The 14,193-nt window shown below is 47.4% G+C and overlaps 1 protein-coding gene across 1 annotated transcript; it reads left to right on the top strand.

Annotated features, from left to right (window-relative positions):
- Positions 1 to 13,465: 13,465 nt before the first annotated feature.
- LOC121926410 (achaete-scute homolog 2-like) lies at positions 13,466 to 14,187 on the top strand. The gene has a single exon (XM_042459386.1). The coding sequence runs from the start codon at positions 13,466 to 13,468 to the stop codon at positions 14,183 to 14,185; it is 720 nt and encodes a 239-aa protein (XP_042315320.1). The 3' UTR covers positions 14,186 to 14,187.
- Positions 14,188 to 14,193: the final 6 nt, after the last annotated feature.

Below are 14,193 nucleotides of genomic sequence, written 5' to 3'. Positions count from 1 at the left end.
CCCCTTCATTCATTTATTCATTTGGGGGTTTCTGTCATGAGGGTTTGGTAGGGTTAAGGATGAATATTAATAGATTAAAGTAAGTAATGGTTATGTTTGTATAATGGGTACGTAATAGAATGTACTAGAAAGAGGTAGGCTGCTTCTAGACTCTGTGCTTGCCTGTTAGGTTGGAATGTAAGGGAGTTACCCTGCCAGCAGAGACTGTCTCTGTGCTGGGAGGGGGAACTGACTCATTAGCCTGTTGCTAATAGACTTTTATGTTAACTATTCACTATATTTTAATATGCTGCTAATATATGTATGTTGCTGCTATGTATATATGTGGGGTGGGGGATGTTGGGGCTTATAGTTCTGTTAAGATTTATCATTACTTAGGCTAGTTGTAGCTGAGGGTTTATCTCAAGGTCACAGGGCAGCGGGAGATAATGCTTTGTGGGAACTTAATTGTTTGGAGAGGTTGCCCAAGATTCCGGACTGGAGGACATTACATCATCGGGGAGGAGATTCCTCATGTGCGGGAAAAGTTATCCAATTAACTTACCTTATGGTTAATGGGGATGGTTTGCTTTCAGAGGTTATACACATATGCTGTGTACCTCCTTATTCCTGACAAAAAAGTGTGTGTTGGATACTTTTGCTTGTTCTTACAATAAACTTTAATTGTTTTCTTATTTAGTTGTTGTGGAGCACTGTTCTGAAGATTCCATGATCTCACACTAGGAGTCCAGTAGTCTACAAGTTGAACATGAGTCAACGTGTGAGTCACAGTGCGATGCGGCAGCTAAAAAGGCCAATGCAATTTTAGGCTGCATCAAAAAAGTATTGTTAGTGTCTAGATCAAGAGAAGTATTATGTCCACTCTTTCTGCTTGGTCAGGCCCACCTGGATTGTGTCCAGTTCTGGGCACCACAATTCAAAAAGGATGTGGAGAAACTGGAGCATGTCCAAGGAGGGCGACTAACATAGTGAAGGGCCTGGAAACCTGTACTATGAGGAACGACTTAGGGAGCTGGGGATGTTTAGCCTGGAGAAATGGTTAAGAGTGATATGATAGCGTGTTTAACTATTTGAAGGGATGTCATATTGAGAGGGAACAAGCTTGTTTTCTGCTGCTCCAGAGACTAGAACGCAGAACAATGGATGCAAACTGCAGGAAAAGAGATTCACCTCAACATAGGAGGAACTTCCTGATAGTAAGAGCTGTTCGACAATGGAATACACTCTTTCAGAGTGTAGTGGAATCTCCTTCCTTGAGGTCTTTGAACAGAGCTGTATGGCCATCTGTCAGGGATGCTTTGATTGAGAGTTCTTGCATGGCAGGGGGTTGGACTGGATGCCCTTGTAGTCTCTTCCAACTCTATGATTCTATGACACTTGCAGTCCTTGTAATTATTCCACATGCTGTCACGTTAATTTTTTTTTTTTAGAATAACAGGCTTTATAAGAAATTTCTTCTGATGCCCAGTGGGTATCCCTGTCTTTATTTAGTGCTCAATTTTGTGTGATATCACAACTGAAGACTTGTATCCAGAAGGTAGCTACTGGGGGGAGGTAAAACAATGCCTCCCAATAAATTCTTCCCTCGTAATGAACTTTTCATTCAGTTCTCAAATTTCATTAGCGAGACTGAGACACTGGAAATCTTCACACCTATAACTTATAGCTTTTGTATTTGTATTCTTTTATTCATTTTTTTTTTTGGCCTACCTCTTTTTTAAACTGTATTTCTGAAGTTTTAAGTTGCTGCATTGCTAGAAATTTGGGGCCAGAAGAAAAATATAATGGGGAGAGGCAGGAATCCTAGTGGAAGTGGTACACTTTCCTCCCCACCCCAAGCTACACTCCTACTTGAATCTCTGGTGAATCTTTGAGAATGGCATAAGAAAAAAGAAAACATAATTTCAAGCCATTCGACACTTACTGCTTGTAAAACAGTAAATTGCCAAAGAAGCCAGGCACTGGAAATTCTTCTCTCTTCCTGTATAAAGCGCCTCTAACCCAAACAGAAATAAGAGGAGGTGTTGGCCCTGGGTCCTGCATTCGTCTTTCATCTACCAGCTATAATATGGTTTATGCACTTGGAGTTTGCCTGCTAGAGAGAATAAAAGCCGTACACTATAAATCACCAGGTCTCTTTTCCCTCACCCAAACATACACTAACTAATTAATTAGGCAAGCTCCCCTTCACCATCACAATTACCTGAGAACAAAAGTTCCACAGCCCAAGTCTGCATTCTCTGGTGCCGCACAAGGATGCATTGTGAAACCTGATTAACATGCATTAGCAGAGACACACAATCAAGCTAAAATAAACTTTTAAACCCAGGCCTGTCTCTTTTCAAGAAGAGAAAGCGGAAGAGGTTGGGAGGGAGGAGGCAAGCTGCTGGGCTTGCCAGGCTTAAAATTCAAAATGCGATTCCACCATGAATGGGAACAAGTTTGACTGTAGTTGGCTTAAAAGAATCAAACCAAGAGAAAAACCCCTTTTAAAAAAAGACTCCAGTGGTGTAGGGAATGGTATTCTTTAAAAAAAAAGTTTTCAGATGAGCCTTAGAAACCCAAGAAGAACCCAGGCATTTTCAAATGAATTTAAAGTAAGCGAATAGGATGCCAAAGAAGGAAATGGTTAGAAAATACGAGTGTTAACACAGACATTTACCTGACAAGAAAAAGCAAACACACACACACATCGATCCATCCATCATGTGAAGGAATATGAAAGTCCTTAAAGTTAAGCAATAAAAAAACATGATAGTCAGGGCATACAAATTAGAAAACTGCTTTAGAATTGTTGCCAGTATCACATGTATGGATTTGCAGTATATAAGCAGACTATATACTCTCTCTCTCTCTCTCTGTATGACTTACAGTCAAATAATTGGTATGTATAGTCCAAGGCACCTCAATTTTGTTGTTGTGCCTCCAAGTCATTTTTAACTTATGGCAACAAGTTTTAAATTATCAAACCAGGGCTTTTTGGTATTTTTTTCAGTGGGGGGTTGCCATTGCCATCCTCTGAGGCTGAGAGAGTGTGACTTACCCAGGCTCATCAAGTGGATTTTTATGCTCGAGTGGGAATTTGAACCCTGGTCTCCAGATCATAGTCCAATGCTTGAAGACTACACTTGCTGGCCCTGTAATTACCATGTAAAATAATGTTAAAATATAATACACTCCTCCTTCCAGACAAGGTATGGATTTTGAGCACAAGGGAATATGGAATTTATTGTGGCTTTTTCCCTACCACCCTGGCTTTAAACCTAAAAAACCTCAAATCTGGAAGTTACAATGCCAAGACTGAGTTATAATGATTCAAATCTGAAATTAAAAGGTACTTTCTTTGTCTTCCCCTAAAAATGGCACAGGAATTGTGTTGTCCCCCCCCCCCCACCCCAAATAGTCAAGGAATCTTGAAGAAAGCTGATTGTCTGTGGATGTAGCCAGAGATGCATGGAATACTTGAAAAGGAGATATTTGTAATGCTCCATAAACATGGAGCAGGGGAGACAAGGAATATATGGCTAAGGTGCACCACAATGCAGAAAGTATAAATTTATCCCATGATTACTGGGAAAGTATGAAAATCTGACTATGGAGTATATCACATGGAGCTTTTGGTGGTGTTTGTGGCTCAGTTCCAGCTCACTTCCGAAGTGATTGCACTTCCAATGATGCGGTTTCATGTCTAAAGTGACTGTTTTATCAGACGCCATTGATTTCTATGAGAGCCCCTTGCAAATTTTCTCAGCAGTGTTTCTGAAGTCACCCCTCATTTTGGTAAAAACGGAGAAAAGTGATTCCAGAGAATTCGCTTCCGGCTGCCTTCAATTGCACTGCGATTTGGTCTGGTGTGGAAAAGCACTCCGATGCTACCCCCTTGGCCCTTGCATCCTGCTCTGTCATTCCCCTCCTCCTTCATGCCATCTCCTCCTCTCGCCCACCAGCCGATCCCTCATCCCCTGCATCCCCTGCGTCCTCCTAGACCCCGATCTGCTCTCCTCCTTCAGCCTGCCACAATCCCTATCCCCTGCCTTCTCCTAGACCCTGATTGCTCCCCTCCTTCAGCCTCCCACCGATCCCATCACCCCTGACTGCTCCTGCATCCCGATCCTGGCCCCAGGTACCCGTAGCGAGCTAACCATCATCCCCTGCCTTCTCCTGCTACCTGTTCCTGGCCCCAGGGAGCCCCCAGCGACCTATCCATCATCCCCTGACTGCTCCTAGACCCCATCTGCTCCTCTCCTTCAACCTGTCACCGATCTCACCATCTCCTGCCTCCTCCTTACCTCAATGAAGGTGACAGCTAAGGAGGGGGAGGGAAGGAGGCAGCATCCAGAGCCCCACTGGCATGCCCAGGGTGCCGATTCGAATCGTTGAACTCAAAGTATGCTCTGGTGTGGTAATACAATGTGCACTCACTCCCCTTTGCTTGAGTCCGCATCACGTGACTTGCTTGGAATCGAACTGACTTAGCTTCTCCTTCACTTGGGAAGGACAACAGAAAGGCAACCAGGTGTGGAAAAACATGACGTTTTAACCTCATCTGAATTGCTAGAGAGGAGTGACTCTGGATTTGGTGTAAAAAAAATCACGCTTTGCATTGCTAGAACAGGAGTGACTGCGGATCTGAGTGCAACCCCCCCCCCCATGTTGAAAGGTCCTATTTTATTCTAACAGTCATACTCCAGACTGTGAAGTTTACCTCATAAGAGAGACCATGGGTTCCACCACAATGTGAGCCAGCTTCAGACAGAATGGAATAGACTGGCTGTTCACACTACGTTTTAAACCGGTTTGCAAACTGGTTTAAATTGAGGTAGTTGACATTACCACTGGGTTTTTCTGACCCACATTCAGAGGTTGTTCACACTTGAACTGGATTTTCCTGACGTGAAATCAGGGGAGTGGGCAAATCCCCCTTAACCTGGTTTTTTTTTTTTTTTTTTTTGAGACAGGAATTCATAGGTTATTTTCAAAAGAACCAGGTTTTTGGGGGGAGGGGCTGCCAATGGGAATTCAAAGTCGATCCAATTCGGACATCCCATCACCTCTGTTCTTCCTCTCTCCCTTGCCTCTTGCTTTTCTTCCTCCTCCTCATCAGTGCCCGCCGCTGCTCTGCCGGATCGAATCTCTCCATGACTTTTACCCTGTTCCCAAATGTGAATAGGAATAGGGATAAAATGTCACGGGGAGATTCGATCATGGCAAATCAATGGAAATAACCCAGTTTCCACAACCGGGTTATTTCCTAGTGTGAATGGACCCTCTGTAATTCTGTCAGTTGACTCAAGTTGCATCCACACTGCAGAAATAATCCGGTTTGACACTACTTGATAACTGCCATGGTGTAATGCTATGAAATTCTGGGAATTGTAATTTGCAAGCTTTGGTCTGGTGCTAGAATTCCCAGAATTCCATGCATTGACTCATTATAGTAAAAATTATTTCTGCGGTGTGGAAGCACCACAGACTTGGATGGGAACTTCCCACAATACCCAAGCAACCCATGCAGTTGGTTTTCAGAATACAATTTTGCGATTATATCACAGGGCTGGGAAACTGTTGGAAGTTGCAGGGCCACACTGGCCTTCCAGGGCCTCATTCACACTTCTTGATTCACGTCCTTCACTGATTCCTGAAACCAGTTCAGCAAACAGTGTGGTTCCCACTATGTTTGTGTCGGTTTCAAGAGCTTGAAGCGTCAGCCATGGCTTCCCCACCATGTCTCCCTCTGTCCTTCCTGGCCATACTGGGGGTGGAGGAGAGGCTGGGCAGAAGAGAGAGGCAGGCTGGCAGGACTGAGGATGAAGCATGGAGGTATGGCCGGGAAAGCCGCTGCCAGTGGGAACCACGGCGGATTTGAATCCAGTTCAATTCCACCTGGTTCCCACTTGGGCTAAATCAATTTATTTCCAAATAAATCGATTCAGCCCAAAAAACACCCCATTTTACCAGCATCTTTTTGATACTGGTTAAATGGATAAAAATGGATAAAACTATGCCCCCACTTTCCGAATCGCTTCAGGGATTCGAATTAAGTGGGAACTATTGTGGTTTAAACTGGATCAATCTGGTTTAAATCGTAGTGGAACAACTCCAAGGAGAACTTGGAGGGCTACATGCTGGCAAAAAAAAGTTCTAATTTAGGTGGCCCAAACACCTTCTAGGTTTGTGGAGCTATGTTTGTCATGTTGCTTTCTGTTTTAAAATTGTCTCTTTGGATGCATCTCTATATATAATATGCAGTTTTACACCACTTTAACTGCCATGGCTTCATCCTACAGAATCCAGGGATTTGCAGTTTGTGAGGTGTCAGAACCCTTGGCGGGAGAGTCTTTGTAACATTACAAATCTCAAGATTCCATATGATGGCGCTACTGCCCTTAAAGGGATGCAAACTGCTTTATTTATACAGTGTAGAAGCACCCTTTATGCCCTCTAAAGGACATTTGGGGGAAATCGAAAACTATTTTTGCCCTTGGGGACCTCAGAGGCTAGAACAGCCTGGGGAGTTGCATGCATACCCAGTCCACACTTTGCTCCACTCCAGCTGTTGCTCACTCCGGCTGTGCCAGACATAACTTCAGGAGGTTCAATTCAAAGACTGTACAGACTGCCAAAATAAACGTGCTTTGGGTCTCTTTGGTAAGGTTCATGCGTGTTTTAAATGATGACATTGGCATCCTAAAGAAACCGGAAGCTGCACCAAAGCTGCACTCCAGTGCTTAGACTGAGTGTGGGCTTTGGCATGACCACCAGACTCTTAGGACCCATGCATCATTAAATAGCATACCTCCAGAGACCCGAAGCAGCTTTATTTTGGCAGTCTGTAACAGGCTAATAGACATGTTTGTCTGGAAAACCAGTATGCAAAGGGATCTTGTGCATCTTTGAGACTAAATGGAAGTTGGTAGCATGAGCTTTTGTAGACTTGAACCTACTTCCTCAGTTCATGTTATATTCCAGGGTACACTGTTACTTCCTTCAGTACACTTCACCAGCCTGCATTGTCTCCTTTCATCTGTGTTAACTAAAACGTAACTGTTTAGCTCTAGCAACTATTTTTCAGCCACAGGACACAGTATGGGGTGGATGTGGGAGAAGGGAGAAGATGCTACAGTAGGCCAGAGCCTGAGGCCTACTGCTGCTCATGCAGAAATCTGCACCACAGCCACCCAAAAAAGTAAAAAGAGGATGGTGAGAGACATGGCACACATGGGGTTTCTGCCTACAGTAGCTCCTCACTACACCTGCTTCTCTCCTGGGCTGGCTGGTTGTGGGAGGGAGCTGCCTGAGAGTTTGTTCTATTCTTGTAATGCTAGTGTTAGATTACGTCACTGCCCCAAGCCACAGATCCTTGTGCACAGGCAAAAGGTAGGAAAAGTTTCTGTCTCCATGCCAGTGTTTACAGGGCCCAGAAGTGAAGAAAGCTTAGAAGAAGGTCAAGTTCGAACTGCTGGAAATAAGAGGAATTAGGGTTCAAAGAGACAGCTGTGTTAGTCTGGAAATCAGTATGTAGAGGGATCTAATACCACCTTTGAGACTGAGGGGCTAAACAGACCAGCATAAAAACCCAGCATTTGGGGCAGAGTGGGGGCATGCCGACTGCCTGCTACCTGCTCCAACTCCACCCCGATGCTGGCATCACGCCGTCCACTACCCACATGTGAAGATAAAATGCTGTCTTGGACTCTTTGGAAGAAACAAGCATTTAAATGTATAGAATTGTTGCTCTACCAAGCAATTATATAACTTCTAAAATTCTCTTTGGCGGGTTATAGACTGCCCATTTGGGCGGTCTGGACACCCTTTCCCGGAGTATCGGGGCTTCGCGGCTACACCGGCAGCGCTATGCCCCGATCTGCCGCTTTTCACGGCTGCGGGGAAGCACAAAACGCCGCTTCCCGCAGCCTGAAGGGGTGTCCTTGGGCTTCAAGCCCCCCAAGGACACCCCGCGCGGCGGGGAGGGGAGAAAGGGCCGCTTGGCCCTTTCTCCCTTGCTTCGCTGGCGCAGCCTCTGAAGGCTGCGCCCAGCGAAGCAAAGCGGCGCCGCAGACCAGGAAGGAGCTCCGAAACGGAGCTCCTTCCTGGTCCACGGAAAGGGCGCCTAGGCCCCTGCCGCGGATTGAGAACGTCACATCCGCGCGCCCCGTCTAAGAGCGGCGTGGCCGTGACGTCCTCCGGCGGCGGCCATATGGAAGGGCCGCCACCGTTTAGTGCATGACGAGCACGCACTAGGGTTAGGGCGGTGCAGAAGCACCGCCCTTTTGTACCCGTGCGTGCTCACTAAAACGCGGTCTGTAACCGGCCTTTAATTTCCCAACAAGGCTGGTGCAACAAAACATTAAAGAATTCTAAACCCAGCATTGGTTCAGAGTCCAGACTGGAGAGAGCTCACAGACCTTCCCTACAAAAATTTGTTGCTCATTACACAAAACTCAATAATACAATTTACAAAATGATGTAATTTCATTTTTGTAATTGTTAAAACAATCTTGAGTCAGAAACTCTTTGTGAACTTTCTAAATTGCCCAGAGTTCTACTAGTAGAACCAGACCTGTCTTTTTATAACCTTGTTGAAGACTACTTATTTCTCATTACCTAGTACTGACTGGGCTGAGAACAGCTTCTTTATAAATAGATCTGTGCAGTTGTACAATTCTTGATGTGAGTCTGTTCATATTTGATGTTCCTGCTCTGTGGGTAATAGGAGGGGGCTAAAAGGTCACAATTCTACCTTAGACATATATGGTTTCCACATGACAAAATAAAGCAGTTTGAAATCACTTTACTATCATTAATCATCTATGGAATCCTGAGATTTCTAGTTTGGTGAGGTATTCAGCCTGGCCTGTCAGAGTACTCTGGTGCTTCATCAAGCCACAATCCAAGATTCCAAATAGAATCATAGCAGTTAAAATTGTGCCTTCCCAAAAGTCTGATGTGGCCCTCTCTGCAAGGCCAAATAAATCAGCCTCCTCCCTCCTCCAAACAAAATAGTCCAGACAACATGGGGCCCAGTCCCCAGTTCTGGTGCAAACTGTCTGCACTATGTCTTTCCTGTTTAGGCTCAAACCCAAGATATATTCCCCTTAAAACAGTTTTTATCCTTTCTCCAGATCTTTCTGGAAGATCTGTAGCCCTCCTTTGCAACACTGGGTGGCTGTTTACAATGTGTCCTGCTCTGCCACCCACTGCCACTCTGAGTCATTCACTCTCAAGTGAGAAAGAGGTGCTCAGCTCATTCTGACCTCAGAGCGAGTGACCCATGGCAGCAGGCAACACAGCAGGAGCCGCATGCAAATGGTCACCTAGCATCACAGTGGAGTGCCCAACGTAATGGAAGGGGGATGTTGAGGAAGCTTTGGGGCTAGAAATCTCTGGGCTAGTCCTGGAGTATTCTGGCCTGTGAGGACCTGGCCAAAGTTTCTCACTTACTCACTAAGCTTAAAAATCCTGGATCAACAGCCAATTAAAGAATGGGAAAAAGAATTTTTAGAATAAGTAGACAATATTTAGATGGGAGACCAGCAATGAATACCAGATGCTGTAGGATATATTTCAGAGGAAGAAATTGATAAAGCCATCTCTGGGTATTTCTTGCCTGAGAAAACCCCATGAAATTCATGAGGTCTCCATAAGTCACCAGAAGACACACACACACACACATCAGAGAGAGAGAGAGAGAATCGATCTTACAATGTTGGAGGTAGGTAGCCTGTTTTTCAAGGAACCAATATTCCTTAAATTTGTTTGTAAGTGCATTCAGTGGGGTGCATGTAGAAGTGAACAATTAGATAGCGGAGTCTGGGGATGACTAATTATGCAAGCTGGTGAAAATCCAAGCAGACGGCAAAGAACACTGAAAGGATTTCTCTTAACTATGTGAAAGGGCAGCACAATGGCTTCCCTTCCAGGCTTCACTGCAAAGAATTCAGAACCTGCAGGTTTCTGCCACAGAGAAGCCCTATGGCTAAACCTAAGCCTAAAAGCTTTGTCAGTACTCAGGATCAAGAGTGGATCAGATATAAGATTTTTTCAGAGTGGAGCCTTGTGCTGAAAGTGGAAAGAATTAGATGATTCTAGAAACAGGTTAAAGCAGCAAGGACACGCAAATGAAATGCAGGGACAATTTTCCTTCTGCCTTTTGCACCATCTTGAACATTTGCTTATGACTCTTGAAATGCAAAGCACTGTATTTTGGCAACAAAACACCTTTCAAAATTTCTTTGGATAACTTTTGCAAAACTGTAACCCAGCCTAGAGCTGATGAAAGGTTTTTATGTGGCAATTAAATAAATGTTGCAGAGGAGGCTTGTTATGGTATAAACACCTCTAAACTTAAAAGTAACACTGACAATTTACAGTGTTTCCAGTGCAACAGAAAGGCAAGGTTTTACAGCATTCTCTCTTCCAAGTGATCCTGAGGGGACAGGCAAGTTGGCCCTTTTAATGAATTTCTTTCATTTAAAGCAGAAGAAGTGGGAAAACACGCTGTAGGTGTGTCATAGGTGAGGGCAATGGTATGCAAAAAACCTTGGTGCTGTCTCCTTTTCTGTCTAGTTGAATGGTCAGTAGTTTTACAGAGTATCCCAACTCACTCGTTTTTTCTTAGCCTGCTTTTAAAAGCACTAGTCTCTGTTGGAAGCTTGTGATATGCTGGGATATTTTTGTGTACTAGACTGAATCATAAAATTATTATTTGATGAAAATCACAGCAAATACCAGGGCAGTCTGAGTCAATGCATTTTGAGTGCACGCCACCTTCTCAAAATGGTTATTTCCAGGCATGTCCATAGCAATGCCAATGTCAACCTCCCACCTAGCACACTGGCAAGGTCTAACACTACATTTACTCTGACTTAATTCGCAGTTGTAGAAATATTCAGAAGACGGAGGCTGCAATCTGATTGCCACTTACAGGGAGTAAACCTTACTGAGCTCCGATAGACAGGATGGCACTGCTAGGCTGTAATCCTAAATATACTGGCTTCAGACCTGTTGAAAATAGTGGGAATTAATTTTGTGTGAACCATGTATAGGTCTGGGCTGCATGTTAAGGTTAAGAGGAGATATGATAGCCCTGTTCAAATATTTGAAGGGATGTCATATTGAGGAGGGAGCAAGCTTGTTTTCTGCTGCTCCAGAGACTAGGACCCAAAGCAATGGATGCAAACTGCAGGAAAAGAGATTCCACCTCAATATTAGGAGGAACTTCCTGACAGTAAGGGCTGTTCGACAGTGGAACAAACTCCCTCGGAGTGTAGTGGAGTCTCCTTCCTTGGAGGTCTTCAAGCAGAGGCTGGATGGCCATCTGTCGGGGATGCTTTGATTGTGCTTTCCTGCATGGCAGGGGGTTGGACTGGATGGCCCCTGTGGTCTCTTCCAACTCTATGATTCTATGATTCTATGTGTGTGCCTATACATCAAATTCCACTAATGGTGAAATCATGGAGTAGTAGCTTTAAATAGCCACTTGTTTAAAATTAGTTCTCTTGCTGACCTGGACTAATGCTACAGTTCTAAATCCAGGTGGGTGCTGTGAATCTGAAGTTTTCGGACTTCTTTAACATAGGTTACAATGCCTTAAAATCAACATTAGGGTTGGGGGCATTCTTCAGTACCAGAACACTTTTCATAATGCATATGCTCCCTCCTAATTCCTGAGTTGTTTTTAGTTGAAAATTAGATTCCAGGTTGGCCTCTGTGTGAAACCATAGGTTGGTGCATTCTGCCCTAAGGTGGCTTCCTAGTTTACCCTCGTGCAAGAGAGGCTATCCATTCTCTCTGATACCACTGTGCAAGCATGGACTTTGGTGCTAGATGCAAAATTCTAGCAACAACACAGGGCAGTGGTCCCCAAACTGTGCTCTTTAGGGAATTTTGGACATCAGCTCCCAGAATCCCAGACTATTGGCCAACATGGTTGAGGCTTCTGGGATTTGAAGTCCAAAATCTCCACAACCAACTAGTATTCCAGAATTCCACAGCATGGAGCCAGGGCAGTTAAAGTGAAGTCAAACCGGTTTATTTCTCCAGTGAAGAGGCAACCTTGAAGACCCTTCTTTCCCCTCACTCCTCTGGGAAGGCACAAGGGAGCCAAGGTGGCCTCTGGAGCCCTGGGCCTTTTGGGGCTTGCAGCTGGGATGAAACATTGACAGATACAGAGACTGCAGCCAGGAAGTCAGGAGAAGATTAGAAATGGAAAGAGTGGCTATGAAAGTACCAAAAAAGATGCTAAAATGCAGACGCACAACTCAGCACCAAAGTCAGAATCATACAAGCCACCGTATTCCCTATTACCATGAATGGATGTAAGAGCTGGACAGCGAAGCAAGAAGATAGGAAGAAAATCAATTCATTGGAGATGTGGTGCTGAAGGAGAAGAGTGCTAAGGATTCTGTGGACAGCCAAAAAGGCAAACAAATGGGTTCTAGAGTAGTTCAAGCCAGAAATCTCTCTGGAAGCCAAGATGACAAATCTTATGCTGGTGTATTTTGGACACGTCTTAAGAAGGCATGAATTATTGGGAAAACAACAATTATACTAGGAAGGCTGGAGGGAAGTAGAAAGAGAGGAAGGCCACATGCTAGATGGATGGAGTGTATTAAAAGGGTCGCGAGTATGAGTTGCAGGAGCTGGACAGAGCAGCGGAGGGCGGGGGGGGGGGGTTGGGGGTGGCCCCTTCCTCAGGGGCCTGGGGGGCAGAGCAGGGGGGCGCGGGGGGGCTTGGGATTTGGGGGGGAACCTGGAACAGAACCTGGACAGAGCCTGGGGTTATCCAGGTGTGTTAGGCACAATTTCGCAATTTTGCTTTTCGGAGGACGCTGTATGTAAACAGAAAGCAACATTTTCCGGACATTTCCATTTCACGAACAGAGATGTCCCCTCCACAGAAAGAAAGAAAGATAGAAGGTTGGCCATGGGTCGAGAGAGATGGAGTGGAGGGCGGTTCCCAGGAGCCACAAGCGTTGCCTCGGGTGGTGCCAAGAGAAGGAGGAAAGCAAGAGAAAGGGCGCGTGGCTGCCTGCCTGCCTCCGCGGGGCTCCTTGGACCCGGGCTCCCTGGGAGGCCGTGCCAATGCGGGGCTGGCTGGCTGCTGCCGCTGGGTCGAGGAGGGCTGGCTGCCGGGGAGGGAGGCACGCGCCGGGCGTGCGAAGCGGCCCTGGGGCTCTTGCTCTTGGGCGGAGGCCGAGCATGGAGCAAGCCCAAGGGGAGGGGCTGGGGGCGGGAGGGGGGCGTGTGGCGCGCGGCGCGTCGCGTGCTGCTCCCGGGGCATCCTCCTCCTCCTCCTCCTCCTCCTCCCGCGCGCGGGGCGGATAAAGGGTCCGCGCCGGGCAGCAGCTGCCCTCAGAGCAGCCCCGGACACAGAGAGGGAAGGGACCCGCTGCTCCTTCCCCGGGACCCCTTCGCCCCGCTTTGCAGCCTTCCTCCGCCAAGGGCGCCGCGTCGATGCGCCAAGATGAACGGCGTCGTCGGAGGCGGCGGGATGGCCATGCTTTCCGCTGAGGGCCGGAGCTGTTACCCGCTGCCCGGGCCGGGCTTCGCGGGGCTCAAGGGCTGCCCCTCCGCCCCCGGGCACCACCCCCAGCCCCCCTGGGACGCCGCCGCCGCCGCCAAGGGATGCCCGGACCCGGCCAGGGCTTCGGCTGCTGCTGGGGCCGCTGCTCCGTCGGGGCGCTGCAAAGGCTCCTCCAAGCGCCGCCGCCGCCGCTCCAGCTCCCCGGAGCTGCTCCGTTGCAAGCGGCGCCTGGCCTTCCCGGCGGGGCTGGCGGCGGCACAAGGAGGAGGAGGAGGAGGAGGAGGCCCGGGCTCTGCGGCGGTGGCGCGCCGGAACGAGCGGGAGCGGAACCGGGTGAAGCTGGTCAACCTGGGCTTCCAGACCCTGCGGCAGCACGTGCCCAACGGGGCCGCCGCCAAGAAGATGAGCAAAGTGGAGACCCTCCGCTCGGCCGTCGAGTACATCCGCGCCCTCCAGCAGCTCCTCCGCGAGCACGACGGCGCCCGGCCCTTCCTGCCCGCCCCGGGCCCCGAGGCCAGCGCCGGCTCCCTCTCCTCCTCGGCCTCCGTGCCCGCCTCGCCCCGCTCCGCCTACTCCTCCGACGAGAGCGGCTACGAGGGCGCCCTCAGCCCCGAGGAACAGGAGCTCCTCGACTTCACCTCCTGGTTCGGCAGCTACTGAGCCCCCCC

The sequence above is a fragment of the Sceloporus undulatus genome, chromosome 1, assembly GCF_019175285.1.
Source record: "Sceloporus undulatus isolate JIND9_A2432 ecotype Alabama chromosome 1, SceUnd_v1.1, whole genome shotgun sequence".
NCBI classification, from domain to species: domain Eukaryota; kingdom Metazoa; phylum Chordata; class Lepidosauria; order Squamata; family Phrynosomatidae; genus Sceloporus; species Sceloporus undulatus.
This window is presented reverse-complemented; position numbering and strand designations above follow the sequence as displayed.